At 34.7% G+C, this 23,338-nt stretch overlaps 2 protein-coding genes across 3 annotated transcripts; one reads left to right on the forward strand and one right to left on the reverse strand.

Moving 5' to 3' along the window:
* Positions 1-210: 210 nt before the first annotated feature.
* LOC134256516 (DNA repair protein REV1-like) lies at positions 211-14,958 on the reverse strand. 2 transcript variants are annotated; one of them, XM_062739166.1, is made up of 19 exons: positions 14,816-14,958; positions 14,371-14,493; positions 13,162-13,285; positions 12,557-12,728; positions 11,481-12,316; positions 11,145-11,380; positions 10,808-10,932; positions 10,553-10,707; positions 10,357-10,476; positions 9,944-10,164; positions 9,325-9,469; positions 8,725-8,943; positions 7,929-8,289; positions 7,558-7,723; positions 6,597-6,803; positions 5,993-6,301; positions 5,474-5,675; positions 1,712-1,814; positions 211-1,508 (listed from the first exon to the last, which is right to left on the reverse strand). In XM_062739166.1, exons 2-19 carry the CDS (start codon positions 14,437-14,439, stop codon positions 1,397-1,399), a joined length of 3,882 nt encoding a protein of 1,293 aa, XP_062595150.1. In that variant the 5' UTR covers positions 14,440-14,493; positions 14,816-14,958; the 3' UTR covers positions 211-1,396. The 2 variants fall into 2 exon arrangements, with proteins under 2 accessions (XP_062595150.1, XP_062595151.1); XM_062739167.1 differs by having other exon boundaries at positions 14,371-14,511; positions 14,816-14,932.
* Positions 14,959-16,409: 1,451 nt separating this feature from the next.
* LOC134256559 (uncharacterized) lies at positions 16,410-18,857 on the forward strand. The gene is made up of 2 exons (XM_062739245.1): positions 16,410-16,608; positions 17,247-18,857. The coding sequence occupies exon 2, from the start codon at positions 17,255-17,257 to the stop codon at positions 18,635-18,637; it is 1,383 nt and encodes a 460-aa protein (XP_062595229.1). The 5' UTR covers positions 16,410-16,608; positions 17,247-17,254; the 3' UTR covers positions 18,638-18,857.
* The last annotated feature ends 4,481 nt before the right edge of the window (positions 18,858-23,338 follow it).

Consider the following 23,338-nt stretch of genomic DNA (forward strand, 5'->3'; position numbering starts at 1 on the left):
TAATCCAAAGACGTTTTATACTAGCTTTGATGAAAATTGACCTAGTGGTTCTTGACAAGAAGTTGAAAATGTGAAAAGTTTACAGATAGACAGTTAGATGATGGGTGATCTGAAAAGCTCACATGACGTTTCAGCTCAAGTGAATTAAATTACCTCATAAGAAACATAAATGTATTAACATTAACGTAGAAAGTCAAAACACTATTAACAAAGGTCAAAAAGTATATTTTAATATATATACCAGTCAAAACATGTTCAGGTAGCATTCCACAAAAAAAATTGACAAGAGGCCCTTGGGCCACATCGCTCACCTGAGTAACACTGGTGATGCCGTTCTTTACCAGATTTCCCCTGTAATACCTGTTGTGGCCCTGCCCTACCCCCAACCCTGGATCATGATTTAAACAATTTGGAATCTACACTAACCCAGGATGTTTCTACATAAGTTTCAGCTTTTTCTGGCCCAGTGGTTCTTCAGAAGATTTTAAAAGATTTTTCCTTTATATTTCAATGTAAAATTTGGATTCCCTATTATGGCCCCGCCATACCCCTAGGGTCATGATTGTAACAATTTAGAATCTACACTAGCTCAGGATGCTTCCACATAAGTTTCAGCTTTTCTGGTCCAGTGGTTCTTGAGAAGAAGATTTTTTCATGACCCCAACTTTTTTGTCTTTTCTTGATTATCTCCCCTTGTAAGGGGACTGGCTCTTCATTTTAACAATTTAAACTCCCCATCACCTAACGATGCTTTGTACCAAGTTCAGTGAAAATTACCCGGTGGTTCTTGAGAAAAAGTTGAAAATGTGAAAAGTTTACAGACAGACAGACGGCAGACAATGGGCGATCAGAAAAGCTCACTTGAGCTAAAAATCTAATTAATTTTTCCCCCCTTTTTTCCCTTTTGCCACTAGATGCCATGTACCGAAATTGATTGAATTGCTTTTGCATTTTCAGACAAGAGGCTGAAAAGGTTTGTATGTTAAAGCATGATGCACAATGCACAACAACAAAAAAGGATAGCAACAGGTCACCCACGTTACTCTGATGACTTAATAAATAAAAAGCATTTTATGACTAGTATGCAGAACTTGACCAATATAATAAATTAGTGATAAAACAAAAATATGGCCACAAAGAAGGAAACAAGAAGTCCATGGGCTACAACAAACATCCAAGTTATATTGTTCCAGCAGAAAAATTACCCAAGCACTATATGAAGGTGTATCTCAAAATTTGAAAACAATGGCAAATGTTCCAATAAATAAATACTTTTTCACTAAACAAAGCACAATTTGCTGTCAGTTTCAGTGGTGGCACTTATGTATCACGTTTAAGGTTTCTCAGCAGCTTCACGATGGCTTGTAAAACTTGGGGGAGTTTTATTGCTGCATCACTAACAGACATTCAATTCAGCTCCATGATAAGTTTTCATAAATGACTGAACTTCAGATAATATTATTTCAAATAAAGTTTCCCAGTTTGAATTATCCGTCTTTTTAATGTGTCTGAAAAAGAGAGAAGATGTTGATATGATACAGAAACATAGGGTACTCTGTAAACATCCTTCTTTTTGGTACCCTCTTCTTCTGTGTCTAACAGAATAATTACTCGATAATAACATAAAACTACTCAAATTATTGATATCCATTAAAACAAAGAACAGAGAGTATTGAATGAAATATGATGTGAACTGAAGTTTGTGAATTACCTTGTTAGAAATTTGATTACAAGATCAACTTGTTCCAGGTTTTTATCTAAGATTAAATCCTGAAGGTAGGCAATCACGACCTGTTTGTCTTTTTCTTCAGGTTCTGAAATAAAATATTCAACTTTTTTATAGTTATTCAGGATTGTTTTACCATAGACTTGAACTCTTAATGATGATTTTTTCTACAATCTGATGATTTTTTCTACAATCTGATGGTTTTTTCCACAATCCCTCCATCATGCAGGAAATCTGAAAACAAGTTACTCTATCATGCTAATTCATAAATGGAATTTTTCTTGTCTGTCAAATATTTTTTTCTGTATGGATTACTTCTCATCTACCTTTTGCTGATGTTTGAAAATAAAAAAAAAACAAGAGGCCCATGGGCCACATCGCTCATCTGAGCACTGTGGCTAGGAAAAAGTAGAAATTGGTTTATTTATTGAAAAGTTTAAATCCTAAAGTAGTCCCATGACCAATCATGGTTTTGCTATTCTTGTTGAGAAGATGATTTTTAAATAATTTTCCTATGTCTATGTAAAACTTTGGTCGGCCATTGTGGCCCTGCCCCTACCCCCCCCCCCCCCCCCCCCCCCCCCCCCCCCCCCCCCCCCCGCGGCCTTGATTTGAACAAACTTGAATCTACACTACCTGACGATGCTTCCATATAAATATGATCAATTATGGCTTTGCTATTCTTGAGAAGAAGATTTTTAAAGAATTTTCCTATGTCTATGTAAAACTTTGGTCGGCCATTGTGGCCCCGCTCCTAACCCCCCCCCCGGCCTTCATTTGAACAAACTTGAATCTACACTACCTGACGATGCTTCCATATAAATATGATCAATTATGGCTTTGCTATTCATGAGAAGAAGATTTTTAAAGAATTTTCCTACATATTTCTATGTTAAACTTTGGTCGGCCATTGTGGCCCCACCCTACCCCCGGGGTCATGATTTGAACAAACTTGAATCTACACTACCTGACGATGCTTCCATACAAATATGATCAATTATAGCTTTGCTATTCTTGAGAAGAAGATTTTTAAAGAATTTTCCTATATATTTCTATGTTAAACTTTGGTTGGCCATTGTGGCCCCACCCTACCCCTGGGGGTCATCATTTGAACAAATTTGAATCTACACTACATGACAATGCTTCCATATAAATATGATCAATTATGGCTTTGCTATTCTTGAGAAGAAGATTTTTAAAGAATTTTCCTATATATTTCTATGTAAAACTTTGGTCGGCCATTGTGGCCCCGCCCTACCCCCGGGGGTCATGATTTGAACAAACTTGAATTTAAACTACCTGAGGATGCTTCCCTATAAGTTTCATCTTTCCTGGCACAGTGGTTCTTTAGAAGAAGATTTTTAAAACATACCATTAAATTTTCATTAATTCCAAATTATCTCCCCTTGAATGAGGGCGTGGCCCTTCATTTGAACAAACTTGAATCCCCTTCACCCAAGGATACTTTGTGGCAAGTTTGGTTGAAATTGGCCTAGCGGTTCTTGAGAAGAAGTCGAAAATGTGAAAAGTTTACAGACGGACAGACAGACAGACAGACAGACAGACAGACGACGGACAAAATGTGATCAGAAAAGCTCACTTGAGCCTTCGGCTCAGGTGAGCTAAAAATGTCAGGGAGGAGAAAAAATTAGACTTACAACTTACATGTAGAAAGCAGTATACATACAATAAATGTATTCTGATTGGCAGAAATTAATTTTTGAAGAGGTTAGCACAGATTTTATTTCGAGCATTTCTTTTTGTTGTTATTGATGTAAACTGTATATATATACAAGACATTCAGCTTTGTACTTGATTTAGAGGAAGTTTCTTTCCACAAAATGCACTAGAAAGAACACATAGCCAAGTGTAATAATATACTGACACGCAAAAGAAACGCAACACCCTTCTTTAGGGGGAAATAATTATGTAAAGTAAAAAATTTTGTATCTTAAAATAATGAAAATCTTCAATTTGGTAAACATCGGTAATTTAACGGTTGAATGATTTCCAAACCATAACCGGAAGTCAAGTTTTAGTCTGCTTAACAGAAATCAAAAATTGCATGTTTAACAGAACATTTGGCAATTGTATGGAGTTTAAGGGTTTTTTAATGTTCATCAGATATAATGCAGCAATATTTCAAAAAATAAACTCTCCTTTCGTTTCCCGTAACGATGCTAAGGCTACTTGAAAATGACTTATGTACGCATTTCCATTGCTCTGGCTGGAAAATTTCAATGTAAAGGTGATGGAGAATTGCTGATGCGAAATTTCACTACATTACGCCTCAACAGGGTCTTGCGTATCATATGCAGTAAGGACAGTCCTTGTACCGGAAGTCCAAGGTGGCTACACTGCTCTAAGTTAGAGAAAATTCGACCTAATCATCTGAATAACGGGCATTTAAAAATGCCAAAGAATAATTCCTTCGCTCAGATCTCGATATTAATGAACATATTGTATCGTAGAAATTAAGCTGCAATTGTTGTTTAGGGTAGTCTTGCACGTTTTACTTGAATGGCTTGGAGGGGGTGTTTTAACAGTCACATTTTACTTAGAAAAGTAAACAGATAAACATTTAACATTTTTATCAAATCTCTGATGTTCTGAAAAGTGAGTTTAGCCTTACTTTATTCGCTTTTGATAATCATCAGATAAAAAAACAAACATTTGTAGATTACTAATTGTTGCGTTTCTTTTGCGTGTCAGTATACTAAGGGTGAAACGTTTACTGAATTTTGTAAACGTTTAAATGGATAGCAGTAAACGAAACGGTACCGTTTAAACGGGAGAAATTTTATGTTGGATTTTTATGGCTACTTACTCATGAAACTCGAATTTAATAATCAATTCTTTCACTTTAATATAAGTATGAGTTGTTATTACAATTTCATTGTTGGTCATTATGACGAAATAATTTGAGGCGCATTAAACTCATTTACTTTCTACATCGTCACCCAATATTGTATTGGTTTGTTTGGCTACACACCGGACGTAGAAAAAGAATTGTAAGGATGGATCTTTTAATCTCGAAAAAAGTAAAACAATACCTGCTGACTGTATCAAAACACCTTTCAAAGACTTGTGAAAAATGTATTATATTTATTTAATCAAAATATATCAAGTTTCATATTTCAAGTGTCATAAAACATCGCTAGTATTCATGGTATTAGGAAATCGGAATTAAATATGTTAGACCGTATCAGGTTTTAGATATTTTTATTCAATATATTTCCGGTATAGATTGTTGCTTATCAAATGGTCAAAGACGGTGTTTCTTTTGCAAATTATGAAATAAAACAATTTGTTTGTGTTTAACTTTATATTTGATAGACATTGATAATGACCTTCGTGTAAACGTTTACTCAATCTGTAAATGTTTAGAGGATATAATCGAAACGTCGCTGTTTACACGTGTAATCGTTTCGCCCTTACAGTATACATGTATGTTCACAGTGACTATTTTTGTTCCATGTTATTTATTGGCCTATTACACTTACAATTTTGCCCCATTTTGAGTTTGCCCAGACACTTCATTATTAAAGAGGTAAGTCTTGTCTTCTTTGAATTCTTCCCATTTTGAATTTGGGAAGGGGCAAAAACAAAACTGGGACAAGAAAATTTCCCCATATAAAGTATCTACTATTTATTAATGTAGCTGAAGTTTATGAATCAAAAATTCCTATTGACTTTCACTGACTCCTATTTTTCATTCTTACCCTGCTACACACTCCACCTCCCTACCTGGAGAACTTTGGATCCACTCCTTTAGCAGTGATCTAACTTCTGCAATAGTTACTGCACCACAGAGATTGACTGGTGTGTCTTCTGATTCAAATGACTCGACCTCCATTGGCTGGTCTCTTACACTTTTGTTTATTTTCTCATCCTCTCCTTTTCTTAGCGAGCTTTGATCATTTGACAAGAGGTCTTCCGTAAATACTGCCTGTGATTAAATGTAAAAGAAATCCTAATTTTACATGGTTACTTAGAGTCAGGGCTTCAATTAATGTGAATATGAACTTGCTAGTTGATTGTAAATCAAGATTCTTTACACATGTTTCAGCACTATGTGTCTTGTAAAGTTACTAGATATTATAAATAAATTCCTCACATAAATTTGAGATACTTCAGTAGCATGTATCACTTTTATATTATTAATAATCCATTTTCCTCATGGAAAATAAGGAAATGCATTAAGTTCAGATTTCTACAGTTTGACCAGATAAATTCATATGATCTGTTTCATATTATTCATATAACCTGTTTCCCAGTTACAGCTGTCATGATTGAGGGCTGCCCTCTCTGACGGAAGTCCAGTTTTTTGGGGCGCCCTCTCCCCGGCCGACCCCTGGGAACTTTGAACTGTGGACTGTGTTTCCCTGGTGATCTCCCCTTCAATTGTGGGCTGGTTTTACGAGGTGACTTCCCCTTTGGGGAGGCCTTTCTAGGGGATTTCAGTACATTGGACAAACACTGTAGATTCTGCTTCTGTTGCTGCTGATGTTGGTATGCATCTTGGATTTCTTTCTGCATGTCTTCTGGGAGTGCATTCAGACAGCTTTCATCAAGCTATGAAAAGATATTTTTCTATCAGGAAATATAAAACACATCCATGTGACAAAATAATTTTATTTGGACTGTCTATTTCAGATTCTGTGATCCTTACAGGTTATGAATACATTTGAGCCTCTTAACCCTATCAAAATAAGGAATCCTAAATTGCTGCATACACCTCAAACTTTTTTAAAAATCTTTATCCTAGTTCTTTACCTACATATAACACTTATTCAATAGGTTTATATTTTCAAAAAAAGTACATAAACGTGTACTTAAAACAACTCAGTTGGAAAGATGGAGCACAAACCTGAGACAGGTCTGGCAGAGGTACTATGGATGAGGTACCCTGTGTAACGGGAGCTGGGCCTGAGGTCCAGTGAGAACAGCCTGGCTCCTCACTGTAGCTGGACACGTTCTGTTTGGCCTGGCGAGGCCCTCGTCTCACCATCTGTATCTCAGTCTCAACCTGAGCTCGTATGTCTGGTGGCAGCTCCCTTAAAACGTCCTGATCAATCTGAAAATCACAGATCTGAATTACTTTAAACAATATTTAGGCAGATTTATGTATACATGTAAATTGTGAAAAAGATAAATTGTAAGAATACACACTCCATGACTAATTTCTAGTCAATACAGTGTATATTGCCTAATTTGCCATATACAATAAGTATATAATATTACATTTGTAAACTAAAGAGAATGGAAATCTCTTCACATAAGAATGAATTTCTTGTAAATGTGTTCATTATACCCCCCGCTTGAAAAGTGGGAGGGTATATAGTAATCGTTATGTCCTTCCGTCTGTCTGTACGTCTGTCGGTCCGTCCGTCCAGCTGTCCTTCCATCCGTATATTACACTTTGGGATACCCATCTCTTATCCGCAACTGCTCTTATACCACTGAATGAAATTTGATGAAACTTTCACAGAATCTTTATTACATATTGCCATTGTGCACCTCCTATTTTACTTTTTGATCTGACACATATTTTGGGTTTCCCACAACAAAACATGGACACTCCCATTATATTCATATGGGAGGCGGGGGGTATCATTTAGTGAGCTCATTGCTCACAGTACCTCTAGTTGTAACTATTTCACTGTAATGTCTTTTATCATAAATCCATGGTGCATAACAAGTTCTTGTAAACTGTTTGTAAAATGCATCTGCATTATAGTTTTATAGTTTCTCTTTGCATCTGAATTTGAACATCTTTAAATTTCGATGATTTCATGAATTACACACGAGTATTCTAGAGTAATTACTACCTGTGAGGGGGATGGGAAGTAGTCCCCAGTAGAACCATTAGTATGAGCCCCTGAGCTGCTCTCTTGTGTAGAGGTACTGGGTCTGTTCAGCAGGTGTCTGTACTCAGGTGTGGACGGAATGTCTAGGGTGGGTAAGGGGGGAAGAAACCGGTTGGCCGTTTTCCTCCTTGTAAAAATAAATCAAAAAGTTGCCAACATATGTTTTTCTACATAAACATACTGTCAGAAAAAAAAATTATTTACATTAAGATAGGGATTTCTTTAAAATAGAGGACCACAGGAAATAGAAAAAAATATCAACAAAGAATTGTTCTAAATTCAAAGCTATTTAAAATATAACATCTTGACCAGAACAGCATTTAGTAACATACCTTGACAATTCTGAGAGTAAGTCTTGACAAACAGCCCCTTCTAGAAACTGCCCCTCTCCATCACAGCTTCCCTCTTCTGTGTTCTGATTGGTGGAGAAGGCATTCTCTATGTGTCTGTAGAGTTCTGAGGCTCCGTCTGGACTGGCTTTATCTGGACTCACTTCTCTATCCAGACTCAGCAATGTGTCCGTCCAGTGTCGCTCCTCCCCATCTGTCTGGATATCTGCAGATTTATTGTTAGGACTTACAGTGTCATCTGGACCTCTCTGCTTTCCAGGGAGTGTAGATTTCACAACCTGATCATGACTTTTGGTTTCCATGCCATTTTGCTTGTGAGGACTTGTTTTTGTAGCAGACACTTCTGAAAATGTAATTGAATCATTTTATCATTTAATAATTTGACACATATGGACAATTAATTTATTTAACTTCATGTCTCTTATTTCATTCCATGATGAGTATTTACATGAAGGTTAAAAACAGTTGAACTATTGATATCTCTAACCATGATATCTAAAATAACATGGATATGTCAAAATGAGCTTGTCCCAACTATTTTTTCTTTTTTTTTATCTAACATTGATCAATCTGATTCTTCAGAAATTTTTCTTTTTTTATCTAACCTTGATCAATCTGATTCGTCTGAAATCTTTTTTTTACCCATTTCAGTTAGTTCAAGATTCATGTAACAAAGTTTGATAGTACTTTCTTACAAAAACATGCTCTCAGAAAATATGCTTTAAATTTTTTTTTGACATCCAATCGAAAATGGCATTAATCTATGAAGTTGACCTACTTGTAGTGAAATTGAGAATGCTCTGCAATTTCCTTTGATTGTTTCCACCAACAACTGCCAATTCTAACTTCTGTACCTGGATCCCAACTCCCCTCAAGTCTGCACAGTTCAGTCGCAGTCCATGTAAGATAGTCATACACTCCTGGTGGATCAAACCAGCATCATCTGTTGCCATGGGCAACATAGTGGATTTTGAGATGTTGTTACAAATTCCATGACCTTGTAATTCAGAAACATTTACTCATAAGATTGGATAGAAGAAGATAGTTTGAAAAAACACTATAGCCTCAGCTATGAAAATTTCTATTTGAATTTGTAGTCAAAGCCTTGAAATGACCAAATGCACAGAGAAGTTCACAAGTATATATCATTAATTTGTAACTTATATTGGACTCAGAGACATAGATTAAAATAATATACTTGGGATCTTCTATCTTAGAATAAAAAAAATCTATGGCAGAAAAACACACTTTCGAAATTGAATCATACATAGACTCCATTTTTATGAGAATTTCTCTTTATTTGCTACCATCAGCTTGACAAATAACAGCATCCATAATTATTGAGCACTAAAACCATGTTGAAAAATATTTCACATACCCATGAACTTGGCAGTTTCTTGTGGAGCATCTTCTCTTCTGACCATCAATTTCAAAGTCACAGATTTTCCCTTCATTCCGATTTCATGCAGACGATTGTGAACTTCCTGTGACAAATCCAATATAAACTTGTCTGCTTCTGTATTCTTAAACAAGAATGAAATCATCGTTATTTCAAAACACATTTCAAAATCTAACGAGTGCATGAGCATGTAAATTTTTCAATTTCATATTTTTACATAGATTTTTGTCTTTGGCGTTATACATAATTTGCCTTCCTCCCTTTCCCAACCTAAGAACAAGAAACCCACAGGCCTCAGTATTCATCTTAACACTTTTTTCCTGCTGTCATTCATCATATTCTAATATTTTTCTTAATTACCAAGAAAAATGTGGTCCCACCTTAGCACCACGTCAAGGACTTAACTTTGAATTTAAACAACATGGGGATGCATGAAATCATTTAGCCTCATCCTAACCCGAGACTCCATAACTTGGAAAACTCACAGCACTTAAGAATATTTCAAACTCTTTGTGATTTGGTGTGCTTTTTGAAATGAAATTTTAGTCAAATGTTTACAGACAACATGACAGTTAGACAGTCTGAATGAGTTGCTTACAGATTTGAACCTGATCCCATAATTGACTTCCGCTGATACAGACTTCCTTTCCTGGTTGGTTTTGATCTGTCGTTCGTCCTGCCCCCTACATCCTCTATACAGAGATAACCCTGTCTTAGGCCCAAACTCCCTCTGTAGGGTAGACTGAGGCACCCCCTGTAGCTGACCACAGGTGCTGACCCCCATAGACTTCAGCTTCCTACTCATTGACCAGCCTACTCCTTATCAAAGTGAACAAAATTTATAAATATTAAGTACGCTCTTTTAAAAATACATAAATATATGTATGCTCTTTTTCAAAATACATGTACATGAAACTAATTACTTGGATATAATTTTTTTATTATTTGACATTAAATTGATTCATTTAAGTTTTGGTAAAGAATTAAAATATTTAAAGAAATATGGTCAACCTGGAATATTTTGAACTGATTGTTCTTTCATGAAGTCAATAATGTCTGCCTCCTTCAAGTAAAACTGTCCATTTGGTTTGGCCTTTTTTGTAGCCATTTTGGCAAGTAATATATTTCCTCCTGAAATTAAGAAAACAATTGTTGAGAACATACTCCTGGCTAACTTTAAAACATTATTATATAAAATATTTCCTACCCATTCCAGCTGAGGCAGTGCAGCCTGTCTTCAGATGTATTTGATTCCTCAGCAAAGAAGCAAACTGTTCAGGTTCAGCGCCCGTGGTTGCCAGGAGATCTGTGCAATCAACCAACATTTCATCACAGCTCACTGCCTCAATGTCATGTGTGTAACTGAAAAAAAAAAACATACCGATTTACTCTCGGTAAAAAGTGTCTTACTTCCTATTATCATTTACAAGTAAGATTTCAAGAAAATTTTAATGGTACTCACCTTAATACAGTATCATAGAGTATTTTGGAAACTTCTTGGTAGCCTTCAAAATCATAAGGAATTGTCTGCAAATCTGGGCATAGTTTTTTGGCTGGGCCCATAAACATTCCATTTCTAACACCAGCCTGAAATTTGCCATATACATGTAATAATCCAGATATTTATACGAGATTGTGATTAGGTTCTTTAAAATAAAACTGTGATGGGAATTAAGAGACTCCTCTTTTGCTGATCAAACAGAAATCACGATGACAATTTACAAATGCTGCATTCTATACTGAATATTTGTAATATGGTAATTCTTTTGGTTTATATTTTGAACAGAAAATTTACTCACTTGTCTTGCCTCATAACTACAGGAAGCTAATTCAGACATAGAAGAAAATGCATCCAGATTTCCCTTTTTTCCAAATTCCTCAGTGCTGTTGTTCATCTTAGACTGCTGGTCTGGATTTGTGGATATACTTTTATCTTTTTTACTTCTCCACATTTTTTGTTCATATTCAATGTCTGACCCAGGAATAGGTCCTCTTCTACCCTGGCCTTTAGAATGTGTAACAGCAACTGGCTTGCCTGAAAGACAAGGCATTTTGTTAGTTCACGAAAAAAAGTACTAAAAATATGATATATTATTCAACCTAGTCAAAAAGTCCTAGTTCTTATAAAATCTCACCAATAAGATCTGGCCTTTTCCGCAGACCAACAGACACAAAGAAACAATCCATGTCAACGTGCATTATGACACGTTTAGGTTTCCCTGATGTCGTACTTCTGACGCCCTCTAAAGCCATGTCCCGCGCCTCTAAGCCAGCCTCCTGGTCACTCACAACCTTCATCAGAGCCTCTCTGCCTGAATAACTTGTCTGCTCTTTGGACATTTTGCTGACATACTCTCTCCACTCTGATTTCCATGTGGAGAGATGGTGGAGCCTTGAATTGTTGTAGAATTCATTCAGATAATGTGGATCACCTGCTCTTCCATGAGGCTTGCTGTTAGGTGAAGGACTTTTTATTTGGTTAGAAATTGAATGATTTGGACTTTTTATGGCTCCACCCTTACTTGCAACATTTGAAGTGCCAACACTTACCATCTCATTTTCATTAAATATGCCTGAAGTGGAAGCCTCATTTTCATTTGCACTAACATTTGTCAGAGAATCATCCAGGACAGCCTGCTTTGGATCAGCTTCCACTGTATATCTTCCAAACTCATTGTCTGAATCACTGTCTTCTGACCCACTCTCCACTTCCTTCACAAGCTTTTCCACCTTACTCTGTATCTCCACATCCTGCTCTTCCTCATCATCTTTCTCCACTAAATTTCCACATCTGCTGCTCTCACCTACCAGATTTCTGCTCAAGGCATTTTTGGTACATATGCCTGCTATGGTGGAGTTGCAGATTTTTGTTGATGACTCTGTAGCGTAGGAGGACATGCCTTGTTGGATTTTGGTCTGACCCGTGTACAGCTGATAGGGAATGTATGACAGAAGCCTCCCAGCAGCCACACTGAAATGACAAACACATACTGAGGTCATATCATCATGGCTCATTTTTTCATCTGGTTGCAGCTATTATTTGTACAAATAAACAACTTAAATTGCAGCCTTCTTTCTTACATGTGTTTCTATGGGATTATAAATGCAAGGTCATCTGAGACAGTGGGAAGATATGTTGTAACTGTAAATTCTCTCATTTAATATTTTGTAGAAATAAAACCAAGCAATTTCTGATTGATCACACACTGACCTTTCTGTTATCCATTCAGGCTTGATCACTCTGCAGTGTTTCAGTCCCTTTGTAATCTTACTATTGGGGAGACTGGTTGCTATGATATGGGTAACCCTTCTCTTGGCTAGATAGTGTTCATAATGACCACCATTTTGGTACATAATCCGTTTTAATTCATCAGAAGATGGCTCTATAAAGAATGTAAATACCTGGTTAATATATAATGGCTAAAATATAAAGCAACTGAATTTAAAGTTAACAATGTTTTTCAGACAGACTCTATTGCAAGTTTATATGATACAGATAAAACCCATTTGCTGCCTGATTTAATGATTCAGAATTCGTTCCATTCCTTTGATATTTAAAGTGTCAGTCATAATATAAGAGAGTTTAAATTTCTGTTTGCTTAATGGATTATGTAAATATACATATTGAAAATAAGTTCTGTCAATTCTGACTTCTTGCTTAGTAGTTATATGTCTGTCTCTGGAAAGGGGGGTGGAAGTAGTATGCATTGAAGCAAAATTAACTTAATTGAAATAATAGAAAAATATACACACTGTATGTATCACTCTTTACTATCTAACAAGTGGGAAAAACTTCGATCCTTCACACAGACTTACTTGTGTATCCGTCCACATGGATGACAACCCCGTGGAAGATGTTGGACTTCACTGCCCCCATTCCTGTTCCCCCTCCCAGAAACTGCTCTGTCAACTTCTGTTTCTTCGCTGCCATATAACCTCCCTATAACAAATATAACATCATATCATTTAGCACCTCCTTATCACAAATACATGTGTAACTATATAACAAATCAATCATTTAATTAAGGCCAACTTAATGGTAACTATTTACAGAGTATCATTTAGGGCTGCATGGGTATTGGCCAGAGATTTCGTATTGCTATATATTGCGATATTTTTAACTGTATTCTGATATGTATTGCAATATATTAAATGAAAATAAAATGGCATTTTCATCTTAAATTAACTTTAATTTATATGCAAATTGTACATAACTATGATAAGTAACCTAAAGAAAAAAAATCTTGTTGATTTCTGTAAAGTTGTGCTCTGAAATACAACCATAAAATAGTTTGTGTCTTACTGTTTGGCTTCATAACAAGCCTTTCTAACATTTATTTTTATGTTTAATGTTAAATTTCCTTAGTCTAAGAATTTTGCCGATATATTGATATTATAAAAACGTATTGCAATACGATATTTTTTGTCACTGTATTGCAATATATTGAAATATCGATATTTTTGCCCAGCCCTAGTATCATTACAGGTCAACTCAATTTCTTTACTTCACTCTTATCATATCTACTAAGATCATGCGTGGTTTTATCATTCTAAGACCAATACAAAACACTTTTATAGGTATAACCTCATCCCATCAACAGGGTCCATAATTTGAACTTAAATCTGCATTATCTGAGGACCAGCATATTATTAACCATGGCCCTGTTGTTTTCAAAAAAAAAAAACCAGATTTATACAGATTTTTTTTTATTTTTCGGGGTGTTTGGACGCACATGCACATGCTTTACTTTAAGTTTCTTTTTAGTCTTACTTTCTTACTTCTGGTGACATTTCTCGACTTTGTCTAGATTGCTTATGTTACAGCTGGATGAAGCAGCTGCGTATTATGGGTCCAGCTTTCATGGGAAAGTGTCAACTACTTCGTTGGGATTATGCCTAATTTTGTGCTCTCCAATTCATCAGTTAAATGCCAGTTTTCATTATCTGACATATTGATAAAGATAGAATATTTAATCTTTATTAATAAACTACATGTTTACAGCCTGTCTGACGACCAACACTTACTCTTTCTTCCCAACCATCTCCCTGCCTGTTCTTTTTCTTTGTTGGATTTTTTGTCTTTGACTCTGCCATTCTAATTTTACCAGTTACTGAATGCGTCCGAGCTTATCTGTATTTCTCCGCAGTCTTCAAGATTTCAAAACACTGGATCAGCAAAAATATAGCATTTCACAGTTTTTTTTATCAGTGTTAAATCTTTATATTGTATACAAATATTACATTGTCAATCTGTTTGCTGCATTAAATGATCAAATTAGTATAATAATTGTTGCTCCACGTTTACTTTGGAACTTAAAAAGAACCGGATAAAATTTAAGGTTAAGCCCAAACAAAACAGCTAAAGGAAGAAACGAAAGTAGCTGACGTATTACTCAATGAATTGTGACAAAATCACCAGGGACTCAGGTATTATATACAGCTATGTTTTTTATTTTGTTTATAGAATTACCTTCAAATTTTACATCCATTGAATTCTTTAGCCCTGTAAAAGCATTTGAGCTTTGTGCCTTCGCGCCAACTTGTAATACTGAGAAAATTCGAAAAACGGATGTAAACAAATATATAAAATTCAACTTTATCCTTATCCGTAAATCCGGAAGAGTACATTGTCTGGAACTTATCTCGTGTCTTAATCATTATTCCACATTACAGGACCATAAGAAACAATTTCAAATTGTATAGGCACAACCAAACACTCTTAGCATGCTTAGAGCCACGCAATATTTTTTAAAAGTTGGTAATTCCAACTTTAAAGTTGGAATTACCAACTTTAATCTTGGCTATTTTTTATAAATATTTTTTTTATCTTTTGACCTTAGAGTTTGACCTTCTAAAAAAATTAACCTTGGTCATAACTTTTCAACAGTTAGTACTAGTACATACTTCACCGGTGTATTCCTTGTGACAAGACATTCCTTTGGATACCAACAATTTTGACCCTTTGACCTTGGAGCTTGACTTGCATCTGCCTTGAGAGAAACTTACTAACCTCGTCATATGCTGCCATACGAGACATCAGTGTTAAAAAAAAAACTTGTCTTTTTAAATGGGGTCTCGTCACCTTTTTCTTATTTTTGTATTCTAATATGACTATATATGCTCTCGATAAAGTAATCTTTTTGTCCCTGTAAGTTATTTTTTAAAAATATCGTTTTTGACTGATACATAAAAAGGAAGGGGGAGGGTCCATATCCAAAGTGCTGTGAAATTATAATTTTACATGTACTTTGTTTCCTTTTTTGACCAGAGCAGTTAACCACATGATTATTTTAGTTCATGTCGCAATAAGTTTGTTAAATCTCAAATAATTATACAGTGTGCAACAGAAAAAGAGACGATTCCTTTCTTAAAATAAATTGGACTGGAACATATTTTGAACGATTCGAAATAGGAGAGAGTCAGGGTTTCTTCTTAACGGTAGGTCTAAGGGCAGGGTTTAATGGTAGTGGATGGGTTGGAAGGGGGGTTAAATCACTTAAATCACTTCTTTTGATTAGTTATAAAAGGCCTGAAAATTAAGTAAAATTCATTCACTTAGCTTTCCATCAACCATAAATAGATTACATGTACAAGCATTTTGAGGCAATGAAATAAAACGACTTTATGGTCTTGGCTGGCATGCACCGACTTTGAAATCCACTACATGTATATATACAGGGTGACCAAGTGATGTATTTAGGTGCGAATGAGGTATTTTAATGTGTTTACATTTTTGTTGTAAATGCTATGGTCAGCCTGTATTACATGTATTCAAGTTAATGATAATGTTTTTGAAAACAAAAATATGAAGTCAACAGGAGAATACTACAACCACAAATACACAGCGTATTTCTTAAAAAGAATTTTAAGGAATATCCAGTCCAGAATCAGCTTTTTGCTGTAATCACACCGTCATGATTTGAGCCCTTCAAGTGGACTATGGACCCCTGATATTTTGAGGATGCAGTTTTGTAGGAAAACAATTTGAAATAGCTGCTATCTCATCATCATATCCAGTAGTAAACCAGCGAGTTTAACAGGGGGTGGAATACTGAAGTAAGCCCTTTATAACATTTACAAGTGACTGTTTCCCTTCCTGGATTATGTCAGGGATCGCTGAGCTGATCATCACACGACTTCCTGGAGTCAGTAAGTGGCAAAGGAAATGGTATTTTATCCGGAGTTTCTTCCTGAGTAAACCTACAACCTTAAATCGCTTAGGATAAAAACGAAGTATAATTATTTTCAACATAAAACCAGTAAGTCTGATTCTCACGGTATAATCTGCCATTTTCTTTATTAGATATTTTACACTATATTGTGGTATCGAATTCCGTATTCCTGTAAAGTAACCTTTAATATGATATGTATTTTAGTATATTTTTTAATGTCACTTTGGTGATTTTTGTTACATGTAATATTACCCAGGGTAACTTACGTGTCACAGAACAGGCGTTTGATATAATTTCACCATCTGACTGCCAAGTATCAAAAGGATCTGTTGACAAAGAAATTGTTTGCAACAATTGTGTAGACCATGGTCAACGAAATAGAAAGCAAAGATTACAAAGTTATAGCAAACAGATAATTTGCAACAGACATACAGGCAGACAGACGACGGGACGGTAAGCATTACCAATTTTATTTCATTTCTGTTTTAAAGAAATTACACAAATTGAAATATTACGTATGAATGACTTATACTTGAGTAATTGCAATGTTAAACGACGCTTATTACTACATTCGTTTTGCTGAAAAGAAAGAGTTCCCTGTTTGGTATTAACAGGATACTTTGTAATAATAACACCCCAGTAATATTTAGTATCTATTACACAAATGAACCCGGAAATTTTTTTGCTTTTGGTTGTAAGTAAAATATCGTTGTTTACTGTACAGATAAGGGAAAAAAATGGACGACACTGTTTCTGTTGACACGGCCGCTGATAGCGAGAACGAGGAACGACTGTCCCGGGAACTCATTAGGAATATATCAATGAAAAGGGAAGGTAAATCTACGTTTGTAACATTTAACGATTTCTTCACGAAGGATCCCCTGGATAACTCCATTCCTGTCTGTACGCTCCGAGAATCGGTCACCTCGGAACTAGCTCCAGACGAGAAGAGCGCGCTGGACGATTATAGAGCAGACGATACAGAGGGAGTGACATCAAACGACACAGAACAGGGAGATAGTGATGATGATGGCGAAAACACGCAGACCTGTGAATTAGATGGTGCAAAACCTACTCCTGCTTCTTGTGTTTCTGTGGAAGTAGGAAATTCAGAACAAGATGCTGCTGCTGCACCATGCAATGGTACAGAAATCGCTACAGACGACGGACCAGTTTCTCCAAAGATAAAGCAAATCCCAAATCAAAACGGTTTGACAGAGAACGAGCTACTTAAAAACACCAGCGTCACAGAAAAGTGTGGGGATATATTCATGAAAGAAGATAGGGATGTTGAAAGTGGACTTGAAAGTGTAAACTTGCTTCAAACAGCAGATAACGGACATATTTGGGCAAATTTCGGAAAAGAAATGTGTCAAATTGATCTAACAGGGAATGTTGTTTTTAGGCAGACCTTTGATGTTCCTGTCGATGATTTCGCTGTACTTGGTTCCAATTCCGTCTTTCTTATAGAGCCACAGATTAAGACCATTCGATTTCTGAAGATCGAAACAGGAGAACCAGTAATGACAAATTTTGACAACTTATCCCCAGATATCCCTAAAAATGTGTGTATCAATACAAAAACAAGAGAAATTGTAGTAAGCATTTTAATGAACAGAGGGTTCCTCTTTTTTAAACGTATTCGAACCTCTATCAGGAAATATTCTTATAGTGGCAAATGCATGGAAGAAATCATTCCTAAAAACAAAGGAACAGTTATATTTGATAGTACGCTAGATATGACCTGTAATGAAAACGGCGACATATGTATTGCAGCCGTGAAAGGTTCGTCTCACTTTGTTGCTGTATTTGACCAATCAGTCAACTTCCGATTTGCTTACGTTGGCGGAGAAGGAAGAGAAAACTCTTTCCGTCCCACTTCCGTTTGTGTAGATTGTGATAATAATATCTTATCCCTGGACTCAAATAGTAATGCTATCCATATCACTGACCTTAACGGAACTTTTCTGAGGTTAATAAGCCCATTCGGTGACAATTCAGTGTGTCCTAAATTAAAAGCTGTATGTATTTACAAGGACAACAGGTTACTGATTGGTCAGGACAACGGAAAGATTCGTGTGATGAAGTTCACAACTCGTTCAGAGACAACAAAACTCTGAACGATATCAATGCAACATAGTTGATTGAGTTTAAGTCAGCATCAGTTAACAATCTTCCTATGTAGATCAAAATATGAGAAAGAATGTTTTTTTATTCTTATATTGTTAAAGGTTTAAAATCTTTCACAATATTTAAAGAAATTTAAATTGAGAATATTTTTTAAATTACTTAATATATAAAAGTTGCTTTTGAATTGTTTTATTTGAACCGGAGACATTGCATCTCATAGGTATAACTTTTAACTTTTCGTCTGCATAATGAGTTTCATTTTTTATGTCTATGAATTTATTTATCTTGTTGATTTGTTCATTATTTTGCTTCAAATGTATTTTTTACAATTAAACGATAAAACTTTTTACTGCACAGAATTTTTCAAACATTACCATTCAATGATTATCAATTTCATTGTTTATTTAGAAGTTAAGTCAGCTAAAACTTTTTGCAAGATGAACATACTGTCCTTACAAAGAATAAATCATTGTTGAATGAAACATTTTAAAGGATAGATATTGTTAATCGTTGATGAATTGGTTGTCAATTGGTTAATTAATTGACTAAGGTGTGGAACCGTACGATATCGCAGATTTTGGCAATTATCAGTATTGCTTTCTCATTGCATATAAATTCCTTGTCATTTTTAAGGTTGAGGGAGGCGTAAAAAAGATGTTTTTAATTGCTAAGACCTCTACCGTAAGCATGCAAAGAATTCCTCATTGTCCTTCACAAATTTGATCACGTGCCCAACCAAGTTCATTTTCCAGTGCAGTTTTTAACAATGTTGTTTACTCTCCTCCTTGTTATCAAGCATTTAAAAAAGTGCAGGGTTAGGATGAGCAAGGTGCTATCTATGTAAATAGTGTTTATAACCCCTTAGCCAGGAGATCTGATGGTACCGAGGAATTCTGTGTTATTGAAACTGCATTCTTTTAAAATCTTGTTTGTCACTGAGTATTAAGGACATACGCAAGGTACCTTACCTGCTGATAACTTTTCCAGATATTCTAAATAAAAACTTATAATACCATTACATATTCTTAGACAAAAAATCAGCGTGTGTTACCAGGTGTTTTGAAAAGATATTAAATTTTGAAAATTTTTGCATTATTCAAAGAAAAATGTACAAAAATCACAAAACATAAATTCCAGATTTTTTTTCATCAAAATTTGTTAAAGAAGTGTAAAATCCATATATATACATTAATAAAAGTATTGCACGGGGGTCCTTTATTTAGTGGAACTCTTCAACTCCAGGGAAGAACCCAATAAAGTTCAAACTACGTTGCGTATGACCTTAAATAAAAGGATTTCTTATATTATAAGCATGTATATATATATTTTTTTATATGCATCCTAAACATTTCTTCTCACTCCAACCTGACTTGGTATAGCAAATGCAAGAGTACTTTAAAATATGAGAGAGGATGAACATACTTTGTAAGGAAAAACTGGTTTGAGAATTGCCATAGAGACCTTGGCCTGCCTTAGATTCGTGATTTCTGCAAGAGTTTGCGGGAAGGGAGGTTTCCTTTTCTTTTTATTTTTAATTGAAACTGGCTTTTTAAATTAACTAATCAAATATATTAATTGAAGAAGATTTAAAAACCTGTCAGGGGCGATTAACCTTTTACTAAATTAGTAAATACATGTGGTATTTGCATTGTTCATTTTTTATTGCAAGTTTTGATGGAAATATCGTAAAATAAGAGAATTCGTTCAACTTCTATTTAAAGTAGAGGAATACTAAATGATTTTTTTCATCAGTCATAATAAATAAGTGCCTTTTGGAACCACAAAGGTCGACCTAATTAGAATCATTTGTAAACACATCATGTTTGACTGACGTATTTAGGTACCTCTTTATACCAAAAAATAAAAATAATTACGAATATTTTGACAGTTATGCACTATGTAGATTTAAAGATATATATTTATAAACATCTTTATTACGCCATAATTAATAGTTCGTTGGTCACAAATAGTTTTCAGGTGACATGAAAGCGAACCTTAATTAGCCCAATCAGAATCTAAACTACTGCATCGAAGAATTTTATTATTATCTGTCTGACAATTATCAATTATAAAATTGTAGTATAATATTTTAAAAAGTTAACTTGTTCTTCACCTCAAGCACCTGTTGTGCATTTTATTGCACAATTTAGTAATAGTGACGTCATTGTTGCTTTACTTTTGAGTGACATGAGCAAGAATACTCAGTAATATTTCTGCGACATAACAATAATCATGAGTAATGATAAACAACTGTATACAGCTAGTTGAAATACCCTATGGCAATAAAAATAACTAGAGGTACTGTGAGCAATGAGCTCACTAAATGATACCCCCGCCTCCCATATAAATATAATGGCAGTGTCCATGTTTTGCTCTGGAAAATCAAAAATATATGTCAGATCAAAAATTAAAATAGGGGGTGCACAATGGCAATATGTAATTAAGAATCTGTGAAAGTTTCATTAAATTTCCTCAAGTGGTATGAGAGGAGTTGCGGATAAGAGATGGGTACCCCAAAGCGTAACAGACGGACGGACATACCGATTACTATATACCCTCCCACTTTTCAAGCGGGGGGTATAATAAAAACGATAATATAAATCATGGTTTCCATTGCCTCAGTTGTGTATTTCGTGATTAGCAATTGAATATTTAAAATAATAATGATTCAGTATTGATAAAATCATTTCAGTCAAAACAAACCAATACATCATACTCCAGTCTCTACTTGAAATTCGTCCATCAAACCTATTGAGCAGAACAAAAGCCATGCAAATGAAACGATTCGGATTGTACATGTGTAAACTTTGAATTTTTCCGTTTAAAATGAAACGAAATACAAAATGACGTATAGCTTAGAGACCATGTTAATTCAAGACTGGGTTTCTTGCCGTTGACCATTGACGAACCTTTCAAAACCAGTACAGAATACTGCAATAGAAACACCAATCCAGAAAAAATTATGCATGTAAAAAATAATTCATACATTTCTTATCAGAAACATCTAGTCTAACATTTACCGAAACTCCTGTATGGTCGTCAATCATAACGATATAATGAAAGAGCAGTTCTAGACACTATTAGACAAATTTGATTTATATGCGGTATATTGTATCGAAATGAACAAATGTCAAATTTTGAAAACTTTGAAATGTTATTTAATAAAAAAAATATAAATTAACAGAGAATATTATAGTGTCAAATAGTGTATTCACAATTTTTGTTTTTATGACGTCACAAACCAGTCCGATTTTATATTCTTTCAGAAAAAAGACAAAATGGACAAAATTTCAACAATTTTAGCTTTAAAATTTATAGTACAGTGACAGAACAAGAACATATTTCATTAATATTATCATCTACACATTATATCAAAATAAGCTCCAACACATATCTATTACCTTGTCAAAATATCAAATGTGTACATTTTTCTGTAAAATTCATTAAAAAGTGAAATTTACGTCATGTTTGTTTATTTTACATATGGCGTCATTACTTATGAAAATACAGTGTTTTAAGTAGCATATACTGACTGTTTAAAAAAAATTATATCTCCATCAAAGTTTGATTTTGGGGGCAAATATTGGTTAATACCGAATAAAGTTCTTTGATTTACAAGCTTTTGTATCGAAATGAACAACTGCATTTTTTACACAATCATTTATTATTTCAAATAAAAAGAAAAATAAATAAATGCAATTTTCGAGCTAAATATATAAGTCAAGAATGCTTTGGCATTTTATATGGTAGCTATCGGATAACACTTTTTCCATATCAAAAAGTTATTCTTCAGTACAGTGACAGAATAGAGAACATATTTTGCATTAATATTTCATCATACAACAAAACGTAGAAAAAGGCAAATATATCTATTACCTTGTCAAATATCAAATCCGCAGAAATTTCTTCACTGATAAAAAATATATGTATTTTTTTTTTTTACATTCGTACATATGATAATGATACATTTACAGGTAATTGTCTGCCATCTAAAAAAAATGACGGCGCACCTCACCTCTGGATCATAATTTGCTATTTACAAAAGGAGTACAGCTGTACATCTCACCTCAGGATCATAATCTGCCACCTACTAAAGGAGTACAGCTGTACATCTCTAGATCATAATTTGCCATCTGTTAAAAGGAGTTCAGTTGTACATCTCACCTTAGGATCATAATCTGCCATCTGTTTCAGGAGTTCAGCTGTACATCCCATTCAAGGATCATAATCTGCCATCTACAAAAGGAGTGCGGTTGTACACATCACCCCAGGATTATAATCTGCCATCTACTAAAGGAGTTCAGCTGTACATCTCTAGATCATAATCTGCCATCTACTAAAGGAGTACATAGCTGTACATCCCACCCATACAAGATCATACTTCTTGTTTTATAGGCATTGTGTGCATGTTGCCCAATGTATTCAGTATTCTGAATACTAGTAGTCCAATTTAGACCATCTACTTTGGAACAATCAAAACTTCTTATGCGACTTCAAGTAATTTGTCAAGTTGTGATGTTTATAGTGTTGCTGAAAAGTTAAAACACTAAAATCTCAAAAAGCCAACATGTTTGGAAAAGAAAATGAAATATATGTATCTATAATATTGAGGTTGTACTATTTAAGAATCTCACTTTCTTATTCACTAGTAATTTAAAATATAATTTTGAACTTACTACTAAGCTATGAAG

The sequence above is a fragment of the Saccostrea cucullata genome, unplaced genomic scaffold (genome assembly GCF_032062105.1).
Source record: "Saccostrea cucullata isolate Sc308-1 unplaced genomic scaffold, CSIRO_AGI_Scuc_v1 ctg90, whole genome shotgun sequence".
NCBI lineage: Eukaryota > Metazoa > Mollusca > Bivalvia > Ostreida > Ostreidae > Saccostrea > Saccostrea cuccullata.